General features: G+C 41.4%; 2 protein-coding genes across 11 annotated transcripts in view; one reads left to right on the top strand and one right to left on the bottom strand.

Moving 5' to 3' along the window:
- Window positions 1-18,082, bottom strand: part of LOC126109562 (uncharacterized) — a 119,570-nt gene extending 101,488 nt beyond the window's left edge. For all 4 annotated transcript variants that reach the window (XM_049914582.1, XM_049914584.1, XM_049914583.1 and 1 more), the window contains exons 1-2: window positions 17,811-18,082; window positions 17,476-17,631 (exon numbers count right to left, since the gene is read on the bottom strand). In XM_049914582.1, coding sequence (XP_049770539.1) covers window positions 17,476-17,631; window positions 17,811-17,829 — 175 coding nt within the window. In that variant the 5' untranslated portion in view covers window positions 17,830-18,082. The remainder of the gene's footprint in view (window positions 1-17,475; window positions 17,632-17,810) is intronic.
- Window positions 18,083-18,400: 318 nt separating this feature from the next.
- Window positions 18,401-27,852, top strand: part of LOC126109561 (bifunctional purine biosynthesis protein ATIC) — a 116,551-nt gene continuing 107,099 nt past the window's right edge. Inside the window, exons 1-2 of one of the 7 annotated variants that reach the window (XM_049914575.1) lie at window positions 18,401-18,462; window positions 19,492-19,535. In XM_049914575.1, coding sequence (XP_049770532.1) covers window positions 18,416-18,462; window positions 19,492-19,535 — 91 coding nt within the window. In that variant the 5' untranslated portion in view covers window positions 18,401-18,415. The other 6 variants (XM_049914579.1, XM_049914581.1, XM_049914578.1 and 3 more) reach the window with 6 other exon arrangements.

Raw genomic sequence — 27,852 nt, 5'->3', positions numbered from 1 at the left:
ACACTAAGAAACACCAAATCCAAAATTAAAATCACAGGAGAGTTATCAGAGTCCTTTGAGATTAGAACAAGGGTGAGACAAGGCAATGTTATTTCTGCACTATTGTTCAATATTCTATCATGCAAAGCCGTCAGGGAATGGAAAAAAAAAAAAAAAAAAAACTGATGATACAGGGACTTTATTAACCAGTATAGGAAGGAAAACGGAATGACTGGATACTGGCTGTCTCGCATTCACTGATGCACTGGTAATATTCCCAAGTAACTCTAAACTGCGTTAAAGCAAATCTAGAGCCTGAAAGGGAAGGTTGAAAAGGTCGAACAAAACTGGCATATGTGACAAATCAAAAATATGCACCAAAAAAGATCATGATGAAAGGAACAGACAAAGAAGCTAACAAACAGTGAAATCTAGAGATGATTAGTCCATTCTGGAAGACTGGAAACACCTACAGTAAATCATCCTTGTCGCAGAACATAGAAGTACGACATCATAACTGTCATCACGCCAGAAATCTTACGTGCATCAGGCACATTGGCCATGGACCAGAAAGGTGCCTAGAAAATACTGAATACCACAGATTGTGGAGTAGACAAGAGATTCAACAGACGTTTGGCATCACATACATCACCATGAAGAAAGATTAACTGAAATTTTATGGGCATAACAAGAGCATGGCAAACACTTGACAACAAACCAGAGCTTTGAGTACACAGAAAACATCAGGAACATGAACTGATTTACCGACATCACAATAGACCTGAAGGACGTTAATATGGCACACTCAGACTTATAAGACAAACATACATTTAACCACAAGGTATTCAAATGGAAAGTGAGCCAAGAGGTCAAGAAATTTGAGATAGGAAATAAATGGACAGAAGAAAGTGCAGAGAGAGAAGACAAAAGAAATGTGATGCCTGAGAATCTCTCTCATCAAATAGATACTTTATGTGGTTCTCTGGCAGCCCATACATTAGCAATTCACCACCACCACCACCACCACCACCACCACCACCACCATTAGGTTGTGCTCAGGAGCATGCATCTTCCGTGACCTGCGTGGCAAGCACGGGTCCCCAAGCTGGGTCTGGCATTGCTTCCACTTACTTGTGCCACACTCCTCACTTTCATCTATCCTATCTGACCTCTCTTGGTCAACCCTTGTTCTTTTCTGACCCCAAGGGCATAATGTATGGAAGCCTAGTGTGTCTTTCATTTTAAACCCTTTAATGGCCCTTGTCTTTCTTAGGCCGATTTCTTCAACTCTCAAAGTATCGGACCCATTCTATTTTTTATGTCTTCAAAATTTCATGCTGTCATCTTTCATCCTTCATCATCACCTTTCTGAATAACATTCAGAATTTTAATTCAAGGATTTATCTTCACACCAAGATGGCACCTTAGACAGTTGAACATGAACAGTCTTTTGAAGAATAATTCCACCGACTGCAACCATAGATAGCTGGAAGACAGCATTCGGATTCGGTGGGCTGTCATTCAGAAGATAATGATGGATCGGAGTGTCTAGAAACTCAAGTCAGTACAAACCGAAAAATATCAAAGGATTAAACTTAAACAAATCTCATTCTTCTCGACACACAATGTTAACTCCTTGTGCCAAGCTGGAAAATTAAAAATTGTCACTGATATAATGTAGAAACACAAAATTGTAATCATGATTCTTCCAGAAATCAGAAACAGTGATACGGACCCTATGGAATCAGAAGGATACTAACTTTATAAAGGAATCCCTGGAAAAAGAGTCACGAAAAATTGTCCACAATTTGGCAATGGATTTCTTACAGATCTCAAAATTATCGACTATCACAGAATTCACATCTCAGTGCCCCAGACTTGCAACTCTAACTCTGAAATACGCAAATAAGACATACACAATTACCAATGCACATGCTCCCACCAATCAGAACAATAATACTCTGAAGAACACAGAAGAAACAGAGAAATTTTGGAATGCCCTGGATCGAGTCTTAATCAACATTCCTCCATCAAATATAGAAATTCTCCTTGGGGACTTCAATTCTCAAGTGGGGCAAGATAGAAGATACAGAGAGAGCATTGGAAAATGGCCTGCACATAACTGATCAACAAAAATGGTCAAAGGTTAATTGAAACTTCTAATAACCTTAACCTGGTCTCAAAATCAACACCTTTTAAAAGTAATCGTCTCAATATTAAAAACCTGGAAACACCCTGATTTCCAAAAGGGCGAATGGTAACTGGACCATGAATGCATGGATAAATTTCACCATCGTGAAATCTACAGTGTCAAAGTTTTAAGGGGGTGAAGATTGGTTGGTTTGTTTGTTAAAAGAGGGGGGGGGGGGGGGGGGGGGGGGGAAAGGGAGAGACCAAACTGCAAGGTCACTGGACCCTCGTTCCCAGTAGAATAATTACACAACGGAAAGAAGAAAAGAATGGAGACTTACAGCACAATAACGAGAATGGGAGAACCAAAAGAACGACAGAAGGACAACCAACACTACCGTGGACAAAACAGGAAAAGAAAACAACAGAGAGAAGCAAGAAACAGGTAGAAGGGGTATAAATAAGAGAGCAGATGACTGTGGCTGACCGACCACGACAATAAACAGGAAAATCCAGCCACTCTGTGACACATTAACACATCCACCCTACAAGCATTAGAGTGGAGAACACAAAGGGACAAAGGACATGCAATAAAACTTATATAGAATGATAAAATCCACCGTCACATATAAAACGTAAAACTAAATTAGCCAATGAAGTGTTGTCAGCTAAAATTACTGGCAACGAGTCCGGTAACTGAAGAGTCCATTGCAGGGCAGCCAAAGCAGGACAGCTCACCAAGATATGGGTCACTGTCAGCCGGGCGCCACACCGAAACTGAGACGGGTCCTCACAGCCCAGGATGTAGCCGTGTGTCACCCAAGCGTTGCCAATGCAGAGCCGGCAGAGAACCAGAGTCCCTTCGAGAGGCCCGCATGGAGGACCACTACACAGTCTTAGTCTCCTTAATGGCACACAGTTTGTTGTGCGTGCTGAGGTTATCCCACAAAACCTTGTGCTGTAGTACTGAATGCAGGTCAGTTGCAGAGAATCTGATCTCCATAAGCGGTTTCCATGTAGCCTGTTTGGCCAGCCTGTCGGCAAGTTTGTTGCCTGGGATTTCGACATGACCTGGGGAATGACCGGACCGTTCCAGGGCGTAGATGGACTCCTGGATGGTAGCTACAAAAGGGTGATGAGGGTAGCACTGGCCAATAGCGTTTAGGCTGCTCAAGGAGTCAGTACACAGAAGAAACTACTCCCCTGCACATGAACGGATGTGCTCAAGAGCACGACATATAGCCACCAGCTCGGCAATGAAAACACTGAAGCCATCAGGCAAGGAATGCTGCTCAATATATCCTCCGTGGACATACGCAAAACTGACATTAGCGTCAGTCATTGAGCCGCGGTATAAACCACTTTGTGGCCTCTGTACATTTCAAGAATTGAGAGCAAGTGGCAGCAGAGAGCTGCAGGGTTAATCGAGTCCTTATGGCCATGTGAAAGGTCCAGGCGAAGCTGCGACCTAAGTGTACACCATGGAGGTGTAGGTGAATGGACTTCAAGTATAGTTGGTAAAGCAAGGATTCCAGTTCGGAAAGAAGGGATCGGACACAAACTGTAATTGGAAGACCTGACCTGGGCCGCTGATGCGGGAGATGAACCACTGTGGGTAGGAAAAAGATGGCGATGGTGATTCGGATACGCAGGACAACTAAGAACTAGTGCAACGTACCTGGCCAGCAGTTGGGCATGCCTAACGTGCAATGGAGGGACACTGGCCTCCACAATGACGCTGGTCACTGGACTCGTCCCAAAAGCTCATGTAGCTAGGGGAACAGCAAAGTGGTGCACTATGTCGAGTAAACGCAATGCCAAGGGCGCTGCCGAACCATAAACCGGACTCCCATAGTCAAGGCGGGATTCAACAAGAGCTCTGTAGAGCTGCAGCCGAGTAGAGCAATCTGCACCCCAGTTGGTGTTGCTCAGGCGCGGAGGGCATTGAGGTGCTGCCAGCACTTCCACTTAAGCTGACGAAGGTGAGGAAGGCAATTGGGCGTCGAAAACCAGTCCTAAGAATCAATAAGTCTCCACTACAGTGAGTGGATTGTCATTAAGGTAAAGTTCTGGTCCTGGATGAACGGTACGACACTGACAGAAGTGCATAACACACGACTTTGCTCAGCAACACCAGAATTGGAGGGGCAATACAAAATGCAGAAGTCGTCTGTGTACAGAGAAGGTGAGACGGACGGCCCTACAGCTGCTGCTAGACCATTAATGGCCACTAAGATAGAGACACATTTAATACGGAGCCCTGCGGGACCCCATTCTCCTGGATATGGGGGGAACTATGGGAGGCACCTACTTCGACACGGAAAATACAAAGCGACAGGAAATTTGGATAAAAATCAGGAGCGGGCCTCGGAGACCCCACACGTATAATGTGGCAATGATATTATGTCACCAGGTGGTGTCACGCGCTTTTCGTAAATCAAAAAAGACGGCAATCAGGTGTTGGCAGGATGTGGAACCAATACGCCACGTGACTCCAGGACTCAACACAACCGCCAACACATCATACGTTCCAGCAGCTTACAAAGAATGCTGGTAAGGCTGTTGGACCGATAGCTATCCACATCAAGCGGGTTTTTACTGGGTTTGCGCACCGGAATGATGGTGCTCTCCCGCCATTGCAATGTAAAGACGCAATCGCACCAGATCCAGTTGAAGATGACGAGGACATGTCGCATGTAGTCAGATGAGAGATGCTTAATCATCTGACTGTGGATCAGCTCTGGCCCAGGAGCTGTGTCAGGGCAATGTGCAACGGCACAGAGGAGCTCCCATTCTGTAAATGGGGCGTTATAGGATTCACTGTGATGTGTAGTGAACGAGAGGACTTTCCCTTCATTCCACTGCTTGAGAGCACAAAAGGCTGGAGGGTAATTCTCTGACACAGAGGCTTGAGCATAGTGCTCAGCGAAGTGCTCGGCAATTGCGTTTGTGTCGGTCGATAACACGCCATTTATTTTAACACCGGGAACACCTGTTGGCGTCTGGTACCTGAAAACACGTTTGATCTTTGTCCAGACTCGGGAAGGTGACGTATTGCACCCAATGATCGAGACGTATCTCTCCCAACACTCTTACTTCTGTCGTTTGATAAGCTGGCGAACGAGGGCATGGAGCCATTTAAAGGCTATAATGCGCTCCAGGGAAGGGTGCCGCTTATGCCACTGTAGAGCTCGCCGACACTCCTTAATTGCTTCAGCGACTTCCAGTGACCACCAAGGGACTGCCTTTCACTGGGGGCACCCTAAAGAGCGAGGGATCGTGTTTTCTGCCACAGAAACGATTGTTTTAGTCCCAGTCCATCTTGTTTAAAGCCCATCTGGGCAGGCAACTGTGGGCCTGATGAGAGGACAGTGACAGTAAGATGGGGAAGAAGTCACTACCACACAGGTCGTCATGTGCTCTCCAATGGAAGCTACCATGAGCCACACTGAAATGTTTAGCAGCCCCAGTATTTAAGAGGCAAAGGTCGAACTGAGACAGTAAAGTTTTGACATATCTCTCTCGGTCAGTAAGCGTGGTGCTATCCCATAAAGGCTTAGGGCATTAAAATCTCCCAAAAGTAGGAAAGGTTTAGGGAGTTGATCAACAGGATACTGCACCATCTGGAGGAAGATATACATTGCAGACAGTTATTTCCTGCGTCGTCCTTATTCTGACAGCCACAGCTTCAAGAGAGGTTTGAAGGGGCACAGTTTCACTACAGACCGAGTTTAGGACATAAGCACAAACTCCACCTGACACTCTATTATAGTCGCTACAGTTCCTGTAGTATCCCTTACAGCCGTGGAGAGCTGGGATCCGCATTGCTTGGAACCAGGTTTCCTGGAGGGCAATGCAGATAGCAGGTGTAAAGCTTAACAGCTGCCGTAGCTCAGCCAGGCGGTGGAAAAAACTGCCATAATTACACTGGAGGTGTGTCTGTGGATCCGGCGAGATCTAGGTCCTCAGTGGACACCAAAATCTCCACCTCATCCGCAGATGCAGAGCTTGTAGGTGTGGATGCCACCGCAATTCCCTTGGTCCTGGCAACCTCCTTTTTGGATTTTTCTCGCTGCTCCTTGGGTTTCCCTGGCTGGGAGGACTTCACTGATTCAGTCTCTGGGACTGAGGATCAGCGTGAAGCCCTACGACCAGCTGCTTTTGGGCTCGTCAGCCACTGGAAGGTGTCATCTTAACCACTAGCAGAAATCTGGGAAGGGAGTGACCCAAGGGACCCCCTTCTAGAGGAGTAAAGAAAACTTACACTTCTCTGGCTCAGAAGTGGGGTCTGATAGCCCTGATGATCAGAGGGTGTTGCTCCCAAAGTAGGAGCAACAGGGAGAGAAGTGCCCTCCAGCATCAAGAAGGCAGGTGTAGTTTTCTGGTTCCAGCGGCGTAAGATGAGGTCACAGCCACAGAATGCAGGTGCTCAAATTTCATCTTACCCTCAGTTGGTCCAGTGTCTTATATTCCATGATTTTCCTCTCTTTCTGTAAAATCCAGCAGTTTGGCAAGCAAGGTGAATGATGCTCTCCACAGCTGACACAGATAGGAGGCAGGGCACATGGACTATTAGGATGTGATGGGCATCTGCAATCTTGGCATGTGAAACTGGAAGTACAGCGGGAAGACATATGACTGAACTTCCAGCACTTAAAGCATTGCATCGGGGGAGGGATATATGGCTTGACGCCACAGCGGTAGACCATCACCTTGACCTTCTCGGGCAATGTGTTACCCTCGAAAGCCAAGATGAAGGCACCAGTGGCAACCTGATTATCCCTCAGATCCCGAGGGACACGCCGGATGAAATTAACACCTCACCACTCTAAATTGGCACGCAGCTTGTCATCACACTGCAAAAGAAGGTCCTGGTGGAATATAATACCCTGGACCATATTTAAGCTCTTACGGGGTGTGATGGTAACAGAAACATTCCCCAACTTGTCACAAGCGAGTAATGCCTGTGACTGGGCAGAGGATGCCATTTTTATCAAGACTAACCCAGAGCGCATTTTGGACAAGTCTTGCACCTCCCCAAGCTTGTCCTGCAAATGCTCCACAGTACCGGGGCGAATAGGCTTCACTGCCATCCTTAGCGTGGCGTTCCTCCCATGGTGTGGCCAGGGAGGGGAATGATTTGGGGCATATTTCTTAGCACTGAAGTTACACTTTGCCCGCTTAGAGACTGCTGGCAGCGGACCACCAGCAAGAGAGGACGTACTACGCTTCATGGTGTGTCATCCGCGCTGATGCCACCCACTCCGACCAGGGGCCCTCCCCACGGGCGCCACCCAGCCTCAGCAAGGGCCACCTGGCAGGGTGGCCATTGCCGGGAGTCCCAATGCCCCAGGGAGATAGGCATCTACTCCATGGCATATGTGGGGAGTTAACAGTGTAGACATCAGCAGAGCGATCCCATTGTTGTCAGGGGGCTACGACCAACAGGGTACATGGCAGCCCCACCACAACGGACTGGCTACCGTGCTAGCTACAAGGTGCAAAGAATTCCATGGTCCACGTCAGCAAAGAAAATTACACTGCATAGTGGGTGGAGGAAAATGCACCCAGGAAGGTGTCCTGGCTCAATAGATGGAGGATGAGCGGGACTACAATACCACAACGACGAAGTGGGCTAAAGATTTCAATGCACGATGGACACTATGCACCATGTAAGGCGCACTTCTGCAATTGGCTTGCTCGTCAGGAAAATTTTGGAAAATGGAGGTCAAACCCTACGGGGGACCATCACATAAAGGCCAAAGGTGTGAGACTCCTTTTAGTCGCCTCTTATGACAGGCAGGAATACCTCGGGCCTATTCTAAATCCCAGGCCATATGGGGAGGGGGGGGGGGGGAGGAGGAGGTTGAAGTCTCAGGGTCATGTTGTGAAGATCAAAATAAAATTAACACCAATGGTAAAGAAAAGATCTCAGAAAAAAACTAGAAGAAAATTTGACACAACTATCTTAACAAAAAATGAGAAGTACACAAGGAAATCAGGTGAAGGATCTGTCAACTATAATATGCTAGAAGAATTAACCACCAAATCAGAATCCATAGCAGAAGAGTTGGCTCCAATACATCCCAGGAAGATGTGACCAGCCATTAGAAAGAAGACACCAAGCTTTGATAAAGCATCAAGCCCAAAAGTCTTAAGACTCACATCTAGAACTAACTAAGTAAAGAAAGTCAACCCATAAAATCATCAGACAGACAAAACACAAACATCTCAAAAATATCCTAGAGAAAATAGAACTTCCAGAAGAAACAGTCAAGAGATTGTTACAAAACCTTTTGGAGATATCTTAAAATTGATGCCTAGAGATAAGTAAGGAAAGTTAGTGCATAGTAATCAAGAAAATGCAGAGATCTTTGCAGAGACTTTCAACAAACATTTAAATTGTGGTGACCCAATGGAAAAATATCGAGTACACAAAAGCTCCTATTTTAACCACCCCAGACCTAATAGATCCTGCAGCTATCAATGAGGTAGAGGTCACAATCCAGGAACAAAAAAATTACAAGGAATGTGGTGAAGACCATGTATTTGCAGAAATGTGGAAGAATGCTGGAAAACCTGCAGTCATAAATCTCCACTAACATCATATTGAAATGTGGATCACAGAGAAAATTCCAGAGCACTGGACGTTAGGAATAATCCATCCATTATTAAAAAAAGCAATATAACCAACCCTGATAATTACAGAGAAATAACCCTTCTGTTCTGCACATACAAAATTTTCTACCGCATAATTTACAATAGGATCAAAAACATTCTGGAACCACTACTTGAGAGACTGTCAAGGAGGATTTCAACCATACAGAAGCTGCTCAGCCAAAATTCTTAGCCTGAAACTAATAATGGAGTATTACAAGTATAGAAACTAACAGTTATTTATCTCATTCATAGATTTAAAAAAAAAGCATTTGATAGTGTTCATAGACCCACACTTCTAAAAATCCTTACATCATATGGCCTCCATCCCAAACTGGGAAGACTAATTCAGCTAACTTTAACTAATACAAATTCAAATGTCAAGTTTAGAGGAGAAATGTCAAAAGCTTTCACAATAAAAACAGGACTCAAGACAAGGTGATGGATTGTCCCTTTTGCTTTTTGATGTGGCCTTCAATTACATCATGACAATCTGGCAAAAAGAAAATCTATGCAAAATCAAAATTGGAGGAAAAACAGCAATAAGAGCAAACTGCCTTGGTTTGCTGCTGATTTAGCTCTCTTAGCCTTTGACATGTCCGTGCTCAGATCATAAGTCTCCAGAAAACTGCTTCAAAAATAGGATTACAAATATCTTTGGAGAAAACTGAAATCATGCCCATGAAACCTCTTTGCATAGATAAAATCCTCATAAAGCATCAAGCAATTAATATAGTTCTACAACTTAAATATCATGGAGAAAATATTTTGCACAACTTGGGTGAGAAAGCAACACAGATAAATAGAACCAATGAAAAAAGCACAATTTCTAACCTGGTCAACATATAATAAGAAATGCCTGTCAACAGACACTAAGATCCAACATTGCAAAACTGTAACTCTGCTGGAAGCAACTTATGCTTGTGTAACTCTGCTCCAAATTAAAAATGAATGAAGAAACAATCAACTTCTCAAACCTGAACGAAAAATTATCAGAATATGCATTGAATAAATAAATAAATAAATAAATAAATAAATAATAAAAACCACGTTGATGGAGTCTGGAGAATCCTCCCTAACAAAACTGTCTATTGTGAAATTGACCCAATCACCAGCACAATGAAGAAGAAAAGAATCTCTAATATTTCCTTCATGCCTTATGACTGCCTGATAACAGGATTTTAAAACAACTAGTGATGAGAAGTCTCAAAAAGAAGACAGGAAGACAGTGGGTCAAAGAAATTCAGCAAGATCTTGAAGCAGTCAGACTTAGAATTACTGATGCAGAGAACAAAAACAAAATTAACACTCTCCTTATGAATCTTAAATTTTCAGTGCAGAAGAGCGGTAGAGATTTCAGGCGAGTTAAGAAAATTGGGTTTGGAACGAATGCAAAAGTACTGGGCTGAGTGCAAGAAATAAGTAGTCCAATCTTCAAAGATAAAGTGAACATGGAATCACTCAAGTGGTCCAATGTGACCAACCAAGTTAATAATAATATTATTAGACTGGCCCTTAATTTCATAGCATTTTTCCATAAGTACAAAAAAACCGAGAGATACAGATAAAATAGAGTTTAATCATCAGTAATATATTCTCCTGCACTATTTACAATGGTCTGCCAATGCTGGGGTAACTTTTCGATTCCACAGCTATAGAAATCACATGGTTTTGAGGCGAAGCACTCATTGAGCCATGTCCAGAGCATATTTTCATCTAAAAATGAAGTTCCTTGAAGGTTGTTTGATAGAGAGCAGAAAAGGTGGAAATCAGAGTGCTATATCAGGAGAGCAACATAGGTGCAGAATGATTTCCCAACTCAATTGCTGTAGAGCGTTTTTTTTGTCAGTGTAGCAGAATGGGGGTCGACATTATGATGGGGTAGCGTCAGTACATGCTGTCTTCCTGGTCACTGTTCTTGTGTTGCATCTGCAAGATATATCAGTTATTGACAAGAAATGTCAGCGGTGATGGTTACACCCCAGGGAAGCAATTTGTAGTACACCACACCATTGCTGTTCCACCAGATGCGTGACATTATCTTTTGTGGAAGCGCACCGGTCTTTGTACACAGAGCTGCTGTTTCTTTGGGCTCAACCATTTCTTTCATTTCCTCATGTTAAGATAAAGACATTATTTCTTGTTACCAGTAACGATACAGGATAGGAATAGTTGGTGGCGTTCACAAGCCAACTGATGACGAGCAAGCAGAGATGTATCTATGGGCACCCACTGATTTCTGTGATTTTGGCTTGTGTAGCCATACACCCATTTTTTAACCTCCCCAATGTATGCAAGTTTTGCACAATGGTGGGATGATCACAGTTCATCACAGTGGTCAGTTCTAAAGTATGCTGATGTTGATCATTGTCAATTAACACAGTTAAATAATCATCATCCAACGCTGAAGGTATTCTTGCACATGGAGAGCTCCTAATGTCAAAATGATCCCCCTCAAAATGATAAAACTATTTTCTTGCCACGCTGTATCCAATGGAATTTACCCTATACATGGTACAAATGTTGCTAGCTGCCTCTGCTGCTGTCACCCCTCTATTGGACTTGAACACAACAATATGTTGGAAATGTTCCAATTTCTTGCACCCACAGCTCAACTCACTATCTCCAAATGACAATATTAAAGTCAAATTTGCAACAATGAGCTACAAATACAAAGTTACAATCGATAAATAATCCCATAGCAACCGAAATATCGACACGCAAAACAAAAACCTATGAACTTAATCACCAATCTATTATTATTATTATTAACTATTGCAAGGGAGGCAGCCATTGGAAGAAGAGAAGTACGAAATGGCACTTTAAGTGAAAAATAGCCAGAAATCAGCTCAGACTGAAACCGACAACAGGTAGCGTCTCAAAGTACAGCAAACAAAGAACAAACACAACAAAGCTGCAATCCAATCCAAGACTGACAGCCTGCACAATAAAGCATTACATGGGCAGTTTTTAGAAAAGACTGAAGGCAAAATAGATAAGGAGAAGACCTGGACTTGGCAGACCAACGGAACACCATAGAAAGAAACTGAAGGACTGATTTTTGTTGCATGTGAACAAGCCATCAGAACTGATGCCACCAAAACCAGAAGCGAGAAATCTGGCATGAGACAAACTGCAGACTCTGCAGAGAAGCTGTGATCCACCTCGAGCTGTTTCAGAAAGACTCATCAGACTGATTCCAAACAGAGGCACAATGCTGTGGTACAAATGATCCACTGTAACGTATACCAAAATGGTGTTGGCAAAGAACTGGTGGAGCCACAAGCCACAAATAGTTGCCAAAAACAAATATACCAAATTAATGTAGGACCTCTGACTTAGGAAGATTAACAGCTGTAATGCATAGGAAAAGAAAGCACGAATTATAGACATCATCACACTGGGTTCAACAAGAAACATTTATCAGATCCAGGAACTTCAAAATCAAACTAGACTATGGCATAAACCAGTGAAATTGGTCTCTTGGTACATTGGGACCAGTGCCAAGAGGTCTTAGTAGGCATGTGACACGCATTGTTCAACTAATGATAAAATACAAACACTAGCCCAGTGATCATATTTGCTGTGTTTAATGTTACAGCACTAATAAAAACAGTAGTAATAACAATAAAAATCATCAGCTTCTGAGGATACTGCAAGTAACCTGAAGTAGACACGACAGCATCCAACACTGTAATCCATGTCTAAAAATAAAGATAACAGTAATGAATATATCGTATTTCAGTCATGTTGGTTCTATTAACATGTTGTTACATTGTTTTGGGATTTTCATATTATGATTGTAGAGAAGGAATCACATACTATCAGAATAACAGAAATGTCTGGCAACAGTATAGACAGAATCAAATCTGGGGAAGTTTGAAAGACCTGGGAAGAGCAAGACTGAATAATATATAATGGGGTAAAGTTAGCAGATGAGACAAAGGGGGAGAAAATTTAGTACTCAGGAAGATTAGGAATGTGTTGACAATGTGACAATAATTCTTGTTTACATTTCCGTAAGTCACCTCAGGCAAATGCCAGGATTTTTCCTTCATCAAGGCCACAGTCAACCACCTGTCCTATCCTTATAAACCATACTTATATGTGAGGTGTGATCAAAAAGTAATGGAATTTTTTGTTTTCCTTCAAATATCTTTATTCATTCATCAATATCAATTTTTTACCATTAAAGTAGCCCCCTCACATATAATACACTTGTGTGAGTAGTTTTCCAATCTTTGAAGCACTTCTGGAACTCCCTTTTAATTAAGGCGTTCAGCTCCTTCAGCAATTCTGTTTTTATCTTATCAATGGTGGCAAAACAACATCCTTTCTTGGTCCTCTTCAGCTCCGGGAATAGAATCAATCACGTCCAGTGAATATGGTGGCTGAGCCAACATAACAGTTTCATTTTTTCCAAAAAATCATGAATAAGCATTGAGGTATGACAGGGAGCATTATCGTGATGCAATTTTCACGAGAGGTTTTTTTATCACAATGCAGACTGTTTTCTTCGTATTTCTTCATTTAAAGGCACATAACTTCCAGGTAGTAATACTCATTGATCGTATGACCATGAGGGAGGTACTCGTAATGCACTATCCCATTTCAATTGCAGAAAACAGTGAGAATACCTTCACATGTGATTGAAATTGGCATTTTTTTTTTGTTCGGTCTTAGCTCTTAAGGCAGTTTCCATTGGGACAACTGAGCCTCAATTTCGCTGGCATACCAGTATACCTGTGTTTCATCCACTGTTATAGGCTTCTTTAGAAGTACTGTACCAATGTCGACTTCATTCAGGAATCCCTGAGGATATCTATGTGACACTGTTTTTGGTCGAAATTCACAACTTCGGAACAAACTTTGATGATACACATTTCATGCCTAAACAATATGAAACAATTGTTTGACACATGCCAAAGGATATGCCAACATCATCAACAACCTCTCTCATGGTGATTCAATAATTTTCCAGAACCATTTTCTTTACTTCTTCGATACTGCTGTCTATAATTGGTGTACTAGGACATCCAGGGTGTTCGTCATCTTCAGCATCTTTTTCGCCCTCTTGGAACGTTTACAAGTGGTACAAACTCTTGTCTTACCCACAGTATTTTTCTTAAAAGCCACAGTTGTTTTGCAAGCAAAAATCACCGAGCACTTGAAAACATGTGTAACCTTCTCAACTGTCAACTAAATTAAATATTCAAAACTGCTGAAAAGACAAAAATACATCTGGAACATGTGCACCAACAAGATAACAAGAAATTTTGAAGCCCATGAAATTAAAAAATTCCCTTTACTTTTTGATAGCACCTTGTATTCTGTGGATACGAATGAATGTTTCTTAACTATTTATTTTCATTGTACTATGATGACAAATCCTTTATCGCTGAAAGACAATTGCTGTGAGAATGAATAAATAAATACACAGAAAATACTATTTCACTGCAGGACAGGAGGAAGACATTTGGGGTATAAAGAGAGGGAATCCACACCAGTGATAAAAAGTAAAGTTTTAGTCTCATGTTGAAAGCAACATTGTTTTGGATAATAAGCACATCACCGGATAATTTGTCTAGTTTCATTCTTGATATGGAAATCCATTCATTCATTTCACAAGTTGTGTTCTGTAAATCCCATCATGAAGGAGGGAAGGTAAAGGGCGAGATTTAATGCTGTACACAGGTAAAGCCACTATAATGGCTGTATCATATCTTGTATTCTATTTACGGACAAGGATAGGCGTTTCAGTTACAAGAAGAGGTAGTGACACACCAAGGACCAATAATCAATGAAGAAAACATAGCATGTGATTTGTCACATCATCTACCCTCTCATGTCGACTAACTCTGCACTGGAAAGACTTGACATGAGGATGTCTACAGACAATTATTCTCCCCACACGATTCATGAATGAAACATAGAAAGGGGAAAATAAAGTGGTGCCAGAAGCACCCTATGCCACACACCTTGCGGTAGCTTGTGGAATATGGGTGTAAATGTATGATAATCCCCTGACATTATCATACCCGTCAGTGACCCATCAGAGAGATTTACAACTGTCAATTTTTCATCACAAATTCTACCACAGCTCCTTTAGTCAAGCATAACTACTGAGTGAGCCAGCCAGTCTTATGAATATAGGTATATATTTGTGTCATATTATTCATGCGTTTGATACTTGCATTTAGGTCTTCAGTTTCTTTTGAAGGCTTTAAGACAGTGATGCTACCAGGGGAAAGAGCCACGCATGTAGCGGGAGGGTGTCACATCCAAAGTTGGGTCACTGAAGATCAACATCTGAGACCATCACCAAAGATGGGCATTGAAGAACAGCCACTGAAGAGATGCTGTAACACTGAGAAACTTTTACACAACATTCTCCCAAAGTGTCAGTTATGGATTAGATTAACTGAATTTTCCAAGAGCACTGACAGAATATGGCAATAATATCAGATAGGAAACACTTTCTTGGTCCGACTTCTCATGCTTTTCTGGTAAAACTTCTGACAAAATATTTTGCAGTGCATCAGGAAAGAAGCTGCTACTTGGTATTATGGATTAGATGTTCTATCAAGATAAATCTCTCATAACATACAGATCTTTGGAACAAATATTGTTTCCAATACTTAATGCCAGTTTAGTTTCTTTAACAGCTCTACGGCACTCTCACGCAGATCAAACAAACCTGTGATTATTCGTGCTGCCGTTCTGTAACGTTCAATATCCCCTGTTAGTTCTATTTGGTTGGGATCCCACACACTTTAGCAATATTCCAGAATCGACCTCACAAGTAATTTACAAGAAATCTTCTTTGTAGAATGATTGCAGTTCTCCAGTATTCTACCAATAAGCCAAAGTCTACCATCTGCTTTACCCATGACTGCACTTACATGATTATTCCATTTCATATACCTACAAAGTGTTGCACCTAGATATTTCTATGAGCTGGCCGAAACAAACTGTGATTCATTGATATTATGGTCATAGGATACAATTTTTTTTCCATTTTCTAAAGTGCACAACTTAACATTTCTGAACATTTTAAGCAAGCTGCTAATCTCTGCACTATTTTGAAATCTGATCAAGAGCTGAATGAATATTTATGCATCTTCTTTCAGACAGTACTTCATTACAGATAACTGCATGAAGTTTGAGGTTACTGTTAATATGGTTTCTAGTGCCATTAACATAAAACATAAACAGGAAGGCACTTAAAACTTCCGGGCTAAATGTATAAAACTCTACCCTGATATTTCATCTCCCGCCGTCTGAGACGAAACGTCACGGGGGAGTTTTATACATCGACCACGGCCTATCTGCCTGGAGTTTTAAGTAAAGACAATACCGGCAGTAAACGTCTACATTGTATGACGAACAGGAGGAGTCCCAACATTTCCCTGGGGGACACCCAAAGTTACTTCTACATCTGGTGACTGCTCTCCATCAAAGACAACATGCTGCGACCTCCCTATCAAAATGTCCTCAGTCCAGTCACTTGAAATCTCATACTTTTGACAATAAGCATAGGTGTGGTACTGAGTCAAATGTTTTTAGGAAATCAAGAAATACATGATCTACCTAACTGCCCTGATCCAAAGCGTTCAGTATTTCTGTATTTATGGCCATTCCTCCTCCTCTCCATATGCATAGGGGGAATAGGAAGAAACTTTAATAGGTGGTGGAACGGGAAGCACCCTCTTCCATTCACTTTACAGTGTTTTTCTCATTGTTACCTACATATTCTATCTTTTAACTAGGCTTACTTTGTTTTTCAATGCTGAGAAATAACTCTATATGAATGAATATGATTCTACTTAATTGATCACAGTCAATATACAGTCATACTTCACATACACTAAGATATTACTTTTTGGCAATGCATGTACATTAAGAAAATGTTTGATATTGTGAATTGGGTTGATTATAAAATACACTGACAGAAGGCTCAACTTAATGGTCTAGTTTAATTTAAAAATATTTTTTTAATTGCTCTTTAATGACACTGAAGTCCAGCAAGTCATATTAGCTGTCATCAAACAAGTGCATAATAACATCTGATTCCCATTCTTGTGCATGTAAAATATATCCTTGCAATACCCTTTCCATTTGAAGTTGTCATCCTATACCATTATAGGAGAACCTCAATGGGCTGAGAGGCAGAATGAGTGAACAATGGCTGATTAAAACTTGTGACAGCCTATGGTACTGTACTGAAAACTCTGATGGATTGTTGGCATTAGTTGCAAGAACTTTTGTTACAGATACTGAAGGCTAATGTTTGACTCTTAATTTAACATAGAGCAACGCCAGAAGAAAATATGAAATGAATGTGAATTAAAATCATGTTATAACGTACACCTAAACAACAGGAACGTTCAAGCTAGCATTCTTTGTTCATCTACCCCTACAATAAAACGTTTCATGTCACTAATTTTGATATTGCCAGGAGTACTTGATATTGGTAACATTTGTTTTCTTTCTGTTCTGAACATAGATACAGTATAGAACAAGTATTACATCTGCCTTTCATTAGTTTAAGTGTTAGTTAATATTTCCAGCTGTCAAAAGAGGCATGTACAACACTTTTACCAGCCGCTATTGTTGTCATTTTTCAACAAAAGCCAGTAAATTCAAACACCATTCTTCGTGGTTTACTTTTCTAACATAGGAACGTGTAAATACATGCTATGTACTTACCCTTTGCCAGTTCTTTATTAATTATGATTCCCTGGTGGTCACCACCAGCAACATGTATTTTGTCATTCTTGGTATCATCCAAAGGAACTGCCCTACGTTCAATCGCAAGGGTTGTTGAATCAGTAGTTTTGCATTTTGGCGTCATAACAATGTGATCTGCAGGTAAATACACCTTGCATTAGATTCATTCTGTTGACACTGTATCCACATTGCAAAATTCAAATACTCTGAATGTACTAGAGAGGCGATGAGTATCAAAAGAGGGAGTATTTCCACACTTTAAACTGATGACTTGCACACAATTTTAAATTACTTTCAATAACATGACATGTTACCTTTTCGTGCCAGCTCCATATTATCTTATAATGCTTCCTTCTCCCACTATTTACAGTTGCATATAGCACAATATCGTTCGTGCAACTGAAAACGCAAGAACTGTGACGTTCAGACCTCGTGAGTTAGTAAGCAAACTGCCAATGATTCATAACTGAAGTCACCACATGCGGCTATCCTCAAGATGTTCAATCGCTGCTGTAACGCTACAAAAATATAACCACACCTGCTATGACTTCATAGGCGTTGACAGATCGCAAGTGAACGTCATTTTTCACGTAAGGAAACTAGGTCACTCCTAGCGTGATTTTCTCTCGATGGTGCAGCAGTGTTACACATGTATTGCCAATATTCAGTGCAAATGAATGCCGTTATAATGAAATGTACTTAACGAATTGTCATTACGTTAAATGAGGCGGTTCAATTAGGAAGCACTGATTTATTGAATTAACTTCCCAGTTCCGTCTCCACGCTCTGTAACCAGGGACAGTGCTGCCCCTTCAGGATGCCAGTAAAACCAGCAGAAGCTCTATTTTAAAACAGGGTTTTATTTTGTACGTTTTGGACTATGCATAATATAGAAATTATTTACAAAAATATACCAAACATGATCATAAGTACTGTCAGAAACTCAGAATCCACATTTATCTGGTTGTAACTAGCTATTCCATTGAAATATTCCGCAGCCAAATAGTCCTGTCACTTGCTAGCATTTACGAGATAGATTTGCGTAATGGAACATCTAAGAATGGTCAGTTAAGAGAGCGAGATGACATTTCTACTATTGTATATTTCTGAATGATTCGCAGTTTTTGCTTTGACTAAGGCAAATTTCACAAACATCACAGTGTCTCGCACGTTTCATGTTCGTGCACATCCAGAGGGAAATGAAAATTACCGCAAATGCCCAAAATATATCTGTTTTTCCTAATACAAGTACTGTGATTGGTTGGCAGAAGTAGAAGCAAAACGTAGAAAATAGCGCCAAATTTATTTTGTACGACATACAATTTATTGTTTTCGTGGCTGCCGTAGAGACAATTCAGAGTAATACGCAGCCTTACAGGTGTATTTTTTTTATGGGTTGGTTTAAAACCGACTGTATTTCAGGAAGAATAATAAAATTTGTCATGTGGCAAGTGTAGGCTACTTTTTTGGTGTCCTTGCGTGGTAACCTCTATCTTCATTGGCTGTGTGTCAGGCGTCATTAGCCGGTAAGTAGCGTCAGTACTGAACCAATTTATCTATTACTATCAGTTGACCTACGAACTCAAGACATCCACAGAGGTCAGTGAATAAGTTCATCGTCTTATCTTAAAAAATAGCTTTTTGTAAGCGCTCTCTGTTGGGGGCTACCCGATAAAGGGTATCCACAATGCGTATGGTTGTATGCTGAGCTCAGATCAACAAGTGTCTAGTTTCGTCGTATAGGTAGGATTGCGGAGACGGGATTGCTGTTTTATATTTACTTGGTCTGTTGTTTTTAAGCAGTGAGACTTTACATATTAAGTATAGTACTGCCTGCTGTATAGGATGCCAATTAAGTCATGTAAATAGGTTGTTATGTAATACAAGATTTCGGTTCCTCGTGCAGGTTGTCGCACATAATTAATATCATTGCCAGGTCATCTTTATCCCAGACAATAACGTTAACTATAACGCGTGTTTTCTTGTCTGTTACAGGTGTTCAAGCGATTCATTTGAAATGGCAGCAGGTGGAAATTTAGGTAAATAATAAAATCATTTGATTATATAATGTAATTTTACTTTTCATATTTTCACTTTTTCATTTCATTTTTATGTTTCGTTATATTTGTGATAATGTTACTTAGCCTATTCAAGTCACTGTTATGAATGATACATACAACACCCAGTATACATCTATCTTATAGAGCAGGGGTTCCCAAAATTTTCCTCTGAGGAACACTATGACGAACCTTGGACTTCTGCGGAATACCTTGTTTATTTTCAAGGTTAATAACATAGAGAGAGAGAGAGAGAGAGAGAGAGAGAGAGAGAGATTAAAAACTTGTTTCATTCCATGAGTACTTCAATTTTAAATCTTCACTTATAAACCCAGAAATCATTATAAAATTAATTAGTTACGACATCGTCAAAATGTAGAGAAAAAGGCGATGCTATTAGTAGTTACTCGTGGAACACTTTTCACTTTACAGAGTTTGGGGAACCCTGTAGTAGAAGTATACAAACTAGTATACAATTACTTGTACATTACAATGTAAGGGAAAAGGGGGAGGGGTGCTGTACTCACAGAAAGTATTATAAGGTGCCAAGCAACGGACTTCATTGAACAGACTTAGCAGTATTAGGTCAGGAAAAATACAATATAGTTTTTCTCGAAGTCTACAGGTCGCCAACAAAAGTTTCATCTGGCAGTTAGGCAGGCTAACAACACTTCATAGAAATAATAGGAAAGTCTTTGTTGGTGGTGATTTCAACATAGATTTCATACTGATAGTGCTGGTAGAGGACACCTGGAGTTATAGCTTTGATTTGTTCCCCAGAGCACCCTTCTAAGGAAACGACCAACAGTAACTGATAATTTATTTCTAAATCCAACTGTCTTTCATGAAACAGATGAACCTCAGAGTAAATTGTTGCACTGAGCTTCGTGGTCAAATGGCAGCAATAAAGCATGCCCACCAGTCAGGTTGAATTATGAAGGGAAAAGTACTATTCCACGCAATCAGAATTTGACTTTGATAGGTTTAATTATGAAGGGAAAAGTACTATCCCACACAATCAGAATTTCTGACTTTGATACATTAATTGGAGAGGACTGTCTGTACAAATAATGGATGAGTGTTTATCCATTGTGCACAGTAGATCGGAAATTTATTTCCAAAAAATATTCTTAAATAACAGAATCCAGTTTGCCTTTATGAGGTGGTCAGACACAATTATAGGGGAACAAATTACTGTATCCTGGGAAGAAAATGATATTAAAGTACCTAATAGACACTGTGAAATGTTGTGTAAGTTAAAATTGTTGATCATTTAACTTGATGCTTCTTGTTCTTGAAAGTAACAAGAAACACGGGGACAAAAAATGGACCATCAAAAGTAGATCCATTAGATTTACTTTCAGTTAGATATGCTTCACATACTTCACTTGTAGGTATCAATTTTTCTGACTCATTTGTCAGAGAGCTCACAAAAATAATTGCTGCCTGGCTCTGATAGTATTTCAGTCAAATTATGGAAAATGTTTACTGACTTGGTTGTGGCCACCGTACTTTACTTATGTAATGAGTCAGGGAGTAGGCTGAGGTATGCAGTATTGTACACCCAAACTTAAGATGATACTGGTTATGGTGGCTGATGGGAACAACTGTAAATGGGGAAATATCTATCTGGTTGCTCCCATCAGCCGCCATGCCGAGTGTCATCTTAGTTTCCTCGTATAGTAGTAATATCAATTTATAAAAATGGAGTTAAGCAGCTAACCTTAATTGAATTGATAGTTTGAAGAAGGGAGCGAATCCAAGACCTCATTTTGTGTGGACATACAAAAAAGTTCTTCCAGTTCTTTTTTTTTTTTTTTTTTTTTTTTTTTTTTTTTTTTTTTAAATTTTAGCAAACATAAATATGATATTCTTTACATTAACTTTCTATCTCAGTACCTCAGAAAGATCAGTTGATCTTGACAGACGTGTCACAATATTAAAAACCGAGGATTTTGTCTCTATTTTGTACAGATTGTGAATTAGGCACTACAACTTCTTATTACATTGTCAGAAATAGCTATATTTGCACAAAACATTCACAATAGAACACACACATGAAATGTCTATACTACTCACAGGTTTTGAAAGCATTAGCTATGAAATTTATTCTGAAAATCATTACTGTCTTTCATGTTTATCATCCTCTGCAGTAGCTGTTGTTAGTCTCGTCAACATCTCCTCATGAAATGGTCTTTACTCATATGGAATGTGTATAACTATCTTCCATGTCTTGTACTGGAATGTTTCCATTGTAAACCACTGGAATGTGGTGCATTCTTGTTATTTTGCAGCAAGTGTTCTTTACCACATTATAAATGAACTCGGATGCGGTTAAATAACTTTTTGATAAAAAATATTTTAACTGTCTGTACTTGGTAATCAAAAATGAGGACATTTCTAGGGACTTTGTCGTTGTCAAACAAACATGCTTTTAAACCATCCAGAATAGTTACTGTATGAATAACTATTACACAGGTCTGCAAAAAAATATTTTTTGAAAGTTGTTTGAAATGTGATAACTGACTTTTATGTGCTTTTCAGCACTGATTTCAAAAATGCAATCTGTTTTTTTTTTTTTTTTTTTTTTTCCTATCAAGTCAGGTTTTCTCACAAAAAAAGGGAGTATTTTTGTGTATAACAACAAAATATAAACAATTTATCGCATTTGTTCCAACGTTATAAAATTTTATTTTATTTATAAATCATGTTCTAAACTAATTTTTCAGTATACTTCCATTTCTCTTTAAGCTCATAAGTCCTTATAAAAACACTTTCTCTTTCCGTCAAAGCTTCTTTTATTGCTTTTCTGGCTGTGGACTCGTTGAGGATCATCCCTTTTTATCATCCAGCAGTAGTCCACTATCGTGTTGACGTTCCATCTTCCTTGATATCTTCTTTCCATTTCTTTGATGTCTTGGTGGAATCTTTTGCCTTGCTCTTCACTTACATCGCCAAGGTTTGCAGGGAAGTAATCAAGATGTGAGGAGCATATTCTATTTTTAAACATGCCATAAGTCCAGGAACATCACTGCAAAATACCAGGTCATCTTTTGAGAGAAGAAAGATACAAACTCCTTTTCCCTTGATCGATACCAAGAAATCAATGTAACCGGAGCCAACACATGTTTATCTTTCGATCTAGATACTAAAACCTCTGCTGATTCTTTAGAAAGGCCTAGGTCTCCAACTAAGTCGTTCAGTTCAGATTGTGAGAATGGAATTGTGCCAGGATCACAGCAATCTCTGTGTTCTTCACTATCACCTTGCTGAGCCAATGGCTCGTGATCATTTATATCATCCAAAGAATCTGGAGGAGAGGGTATTGGTACTTCAGGTCAATGAGGAACAGAGCAAATGGCTGATTGAATGTTAGGGTAAGAAATATCCTTTTTGTTTCTCAGATTGAAACCTCGTACGTTGCAAGAACAAAAATAGCAGTCGTCACTATGATTTTTGTGCTCCCTCCAAACCATTGGTATTCCAAAACGTAAGGACTGCTTTTTACGTTGAAACCATTGCCTCAGTTCTTGAACACACACTGAACAAACTTTGTGTGGGGCCCAAGGCTTATCTTGATTGCCTAACTTTGTACCAAAATAGGTGAAATATGCTTTTTTTAAAAAATCGGAAATGTTTCTTTGTTGCTTTTTAACGGTATAGTTACCACATATGTAGCAGAAGCAATCTGTTGAGTTTATACATCCTCTGGTAGCCATTGTCCATTGTTCATAAAACAGCTTCACAACACAAGAAAACATTCACTACTTCAAAGCACTTGTAACAACAACACATGATCAGCACAGAGTGAAGAGGTACTGCGAACTGAAGGACAATAGCAGAAGCTCACTGGTTGGTGATTACAGCGGAAGGGGGAGCGCGACAGACAGGCACTGACATGAAAATACTGCTGGTTTCTCCTAATTACTCTTTATTTTACATATAGGCTATCTAGTATAAAAACAGCTAAATAACAGTTTATGTTGTTGTTGTTGTGGTCTTCAGTCCTGAGACTGGTTTGATGCAGCTCTCCATGCTACTCTATCCTGTGCAAGCTTCTTCATCTCCCAGTACCTACTGCAACGTACATCCTTCTGAATCTGCTTAGTGTATTCATCTCTTGGTCTCCCCCTACGATTTTTACCCTCCACGCTGCCCTCCAATACTAAATTGGTGATCCCTTGATGCCTCAGAACATGCACTGTTTATGGAGATCCTAAAAACCAAGATTCAAAATCACTAGAGTGCTGAAATATCGAAAAAAGCTAAAACTAGACAAACAGTTGGTGAAATAACTGTACGTGATGGAATTTTTTCACTATTTTTCCCGAAATCAGCATTGAAAACACTATAAAAATCACTTAATAAATTTGAAACAATTTTTGCCGCAGACCTACGTTATTCACTAATCTTTAATGAAGAATATCTAAACTTAGAAGTCAGGCATTAAGCACAAAATAATACTCGGATGCACTGTAAACATGAGGTTTTAAGCAACTGAACAGCAGACATGAACTCCAGGACAAACATGAAGCCTGGTTAAATTCCCTTCTTTCAGACTAAGAAATATTTCCAAGCCCGACTAAGCCAGCATATTAGTGCCTTTCATTCTATTTTTATAGCTCACAGCGTGCATCTATATGTCAAAAAAAGTTTGGTTCTTGTTCCCTCCTTCAAACTATAAGTTCAATTGATAGAATTATTTCCTTTTCAGTCATGTTCTAAATATTTGTTTAAGAAAGTTTATAACAGAATATTGAACTATTTTTTCCTATAGTTTGACTTCTGTGAAGGGAAAGAAATATGTGATCTACATCTGCATAAATACCCTGAAAACCACAAAAGTGCATGGCAAAGCTAGGGTTTTTCCCATTTGTTGCGTATGGAGCATGGGAAGCATGACTGCTTAAATGCCTCACTGTGTGCCTTAAATGCCTCACTCTGTGCCTTAATTAGTCTGTCATCTTAATGGTCACTATGGGAGTGATATGTAGGGGGGAGCAAGAATATCTTTAGATACCTCACTTAATACTAGTGCTCGAAACTTTGTAAGTAGGCTTTTGCGGAATAATTGGAATCTGTCTTTAGGAGATAAAGTTTTTCAGCATATCTGTGATGTGTCGTCTGGCTCGAACAAACCTGCTCTTCCTTCTATGTGTTAGAAGTTCCCTGTTATTCCTATTTGATACAGGTCCCATACACGCGGGCAGTATTCTAAGGTAGGATTTTCAAGTGATTTGTATGCAGATTCTTTTGCAGACAGACTAAATTTTCTAAATATCTCTCAAGCTCCCTCTACCCGGGAGTTCGCGGTTCTTTTGAGAGTTTGTGCGTAGTGCCCACGGGCTCCGAGCTGTTGCAGCCCGTTCATCCTTCTCAGGCTGCATTTCCTTCACTGTGCCCCTCCCTCCCCATCCTGGCTCCTTCCTCGCTGCCCTCCTCCTTTCTCTCTCTCTCGATGTTTTTATTTGTGTCATCCACATGATTGCCTGTATTCCTTCGATTTTGTTCCTTCCATGCTGTACCCCCCTCTGCCCTGCTAGGTCTCCAGCACAAGTAGCAAGTCTTTGTAGTGGGGCTGTTACGTACCCATCTGGCTGAGCTCCCTGACAACACAGTGATCGCACTACTGATACCTGAGCTGTTCCCTCCCCATGTATGCCAGGGAGTTGTTGCCTATCATCCTGAAGCATCGGAACTCCTGGCTATGCCAGCCCTGCCAGACAACCGTTGCTGTGGCTGTGCGGCGCCCACGGAGAGAGCCTCTGATCAAAGTGGGTGGTATCAGGGCGGATGCTTGGCACATGAAGTGTATCGAGCTGCAAAAATCTGACCGTTCTCAAACTGCCATCTCTTAGAATGATAGCGGAGCATTGAATGCTGGCTACACCCTGTGAGGAGGGCCAGGTTCACCGTCTTGGGGTGAAACACTTTACCTGCTACCTGGTCTGTACTGGGATGGATGGGGACACATTCATTGCCACAAAGGCATTGTTTTTTTGTGGAGAATGTCTAGCACGAGTTTCGTGGAGTGGAGTCTCACAGTGAGATGTGGTCAGGCTTCCTGTTGATCAAAGCTTCGTCTGCCGCCCAATCTGCAGTCCTTTTTGCTTGTGATCGCCTTGGCTATGTTCCGGTGTCTGTTACTCCTCACCAGTCTCTGAATATGGTCCAGGGAGTGATTTTTCATTGGGACATCAACTTTAATATTAATGAGAAACTCTGGGCTAACACAGAGCGACACAGCATTCATTTTGTTCGAAATGTGGAGAAGGTTCTTAAAGACAACTGCAACGATACTGGCGCCTTTATTCTGGCTTTCGAGAGGGTACCCTCCCATAGGAGGTCAAGGTTATGCGTTACCGATGTGCCACGAAGCTGTAAATCCTGCCACCCGCGAGGTGCTGTGCTGCTTGCGTTTTGGGCATATGTCTTCCCGCTGTGCGGTGCACCCTGTATGTGGTGACTTTGGCCACCCACTCCGTGAGGGAAGCTGAAGTGTTCCACTGCCTGTGTGTCTAAACTGTCATGACTGCCTCTTCCGCACTCACCAGATTGCCCAGTTCACAAGAAAGAAAAGAAGATCCAAGAGTACAAGTCCGTCGATTGTCTGTCTTATGATGAGGCTCACCAAACATGTGACTGACTCTAGCCAATGTCAGTTCCTTTTCCCTGCTACCTATTCCTTATCCCAGCCCTGTGCACCTCTCATCTCCTCCTCCCCTCCAGGTGCTGCTCCCCTCCGTGGTCGAAGAAGTGCCCCATTTCTTTGATGCCCAGTGATGATGGGACTCGTCCCCCCCCTCCCCCACTGGACCCCACGACCTGGCATCTCTCAGGCCACAGGCCTGCTACCACAACTCAGCCGAAGGAGGCACCATCTGTGCACCTCAAGGTCACCCTCTTCTCTCTTACAGTTCTAGATCTTGCAGAAGCCTGCTCTCCATCTGTGCTCTGCCCTCCTCAACCTCCAAAAGAGGAAGAGAGGAGGGGAAGAAGAAGAAGAAGAAGAAGAAACCATAGTCACATAGGACAGTACCCCTCCCCCATCAGCACCCTCTTCCTAACCTGAGTCTGATTTCTTATTTATAGATCTCACCCCATGCTCGACAGTGATGACCACTGACCTGGTGCTGTGACCTCCCATTGGGCCTGGACTCTCGCCACACGGTAATACAGTGGAGTTGCAAAGGATATTACCATCACCAACTGGAAATACATCAACCACCTATACTCCAGGTCCATTCGCGTACATCTCCACGGTGTACACCTCGGCCAAAGCTTCGTGTAGACCTTTTGCGTGGCCCTAAGGACTCCGTTAAGCCCGCCGCTCTCTGCTGTCATTTCCTCTCGATTCTTGACATGTTCCGGGGCTCTGAAGTTGTTTACACCGTCGGCTAGATGGCTGGTGGTCATGTTGGCTTTGCCTATGTTCACAAAGGTCATATTGAACAGCATTCCTTGCCTGCTGGCTGCAGTGTATTCATTGCAGGGCTTGAGGCCATATCTCGTGCACTTCAGTACATCCGTTCCTTTTCTGGTGAGTTGTTTCTCTGTTCTGACTCACTGAGCTGCTTACAAGCTATCAACCAGTGCTATCCTCTCCATCCTTTGGTAGCAAACACCCAGAAGTCCATCTCTGCCCTGGAACAGTCCATTTGCTCAGTGGTGTTTGTGTGGACCCCAGGACACGTTGGAATCGGAGGCAACGAACTTGCTGACATGCTGGCCACACAGGCTACGTGGAAACCACTCCTGGAGATGGGCATCTCTGAAACTGATCTGCGTTCTGTCTTAAGCTGCAAGGTTTATTGACTTTGGGAGATGTAATGGCATAACAGTATGCACAACAAACTGCATGTCATTATGACACTGCGAATGTGTGGAATCGGTTGTCCTTCGTCGGCTCCACATTGGCCATGTGTGGCTCACACATGCTTACCTCCTCCTGTGGAAGGACTCACCTCACTGTCACTGTTTCTCCCAAATGATACTAGTCCACCTATTGCTGGACTGCTCACTTTTGGCCGCTCTGCAGCGGACTTTTAACTTTCCCAGCACCCTGCCTTCGGTGTTGGGTGACAATGCCTCAACAGCAGCTGTAGTTTTGCGTTTTATTTGTGAGGGTGGGTTTTATCATTTGATCTGAGTTTTAGCGTATGCCCTTTGTCCCTCTGTGTCCTTCACCCTAGGGCTTTCAGGAGGGAGGTTTTAATGTGTTGCAGAGTGGCTGGCTTCTCCTTTTTTATTCTCATGGTCAGCCAGTCATGGTAATCTGCTTTCTTGTTTTTAGTCTCTT

Source organism: Schistocerca cancellata, chromosome 12, assembly GCF_023864275.1.
Source record: "Schistocerca cancellata isolate TAMUIC-IGC-003103 chromosome 12, iqSchCanc2.1, whole genome shotgun sequence".
NCBI classification, from domain to species: Eukaryota; Metazoa; Arthropoda; class Insecta; order Orthoptera; family Acrididae; genus Schistocerca; species Schistocerca cancellata.
This window is presented reverse-complemented; position numbering and strand designations above follow the sequence as displayed.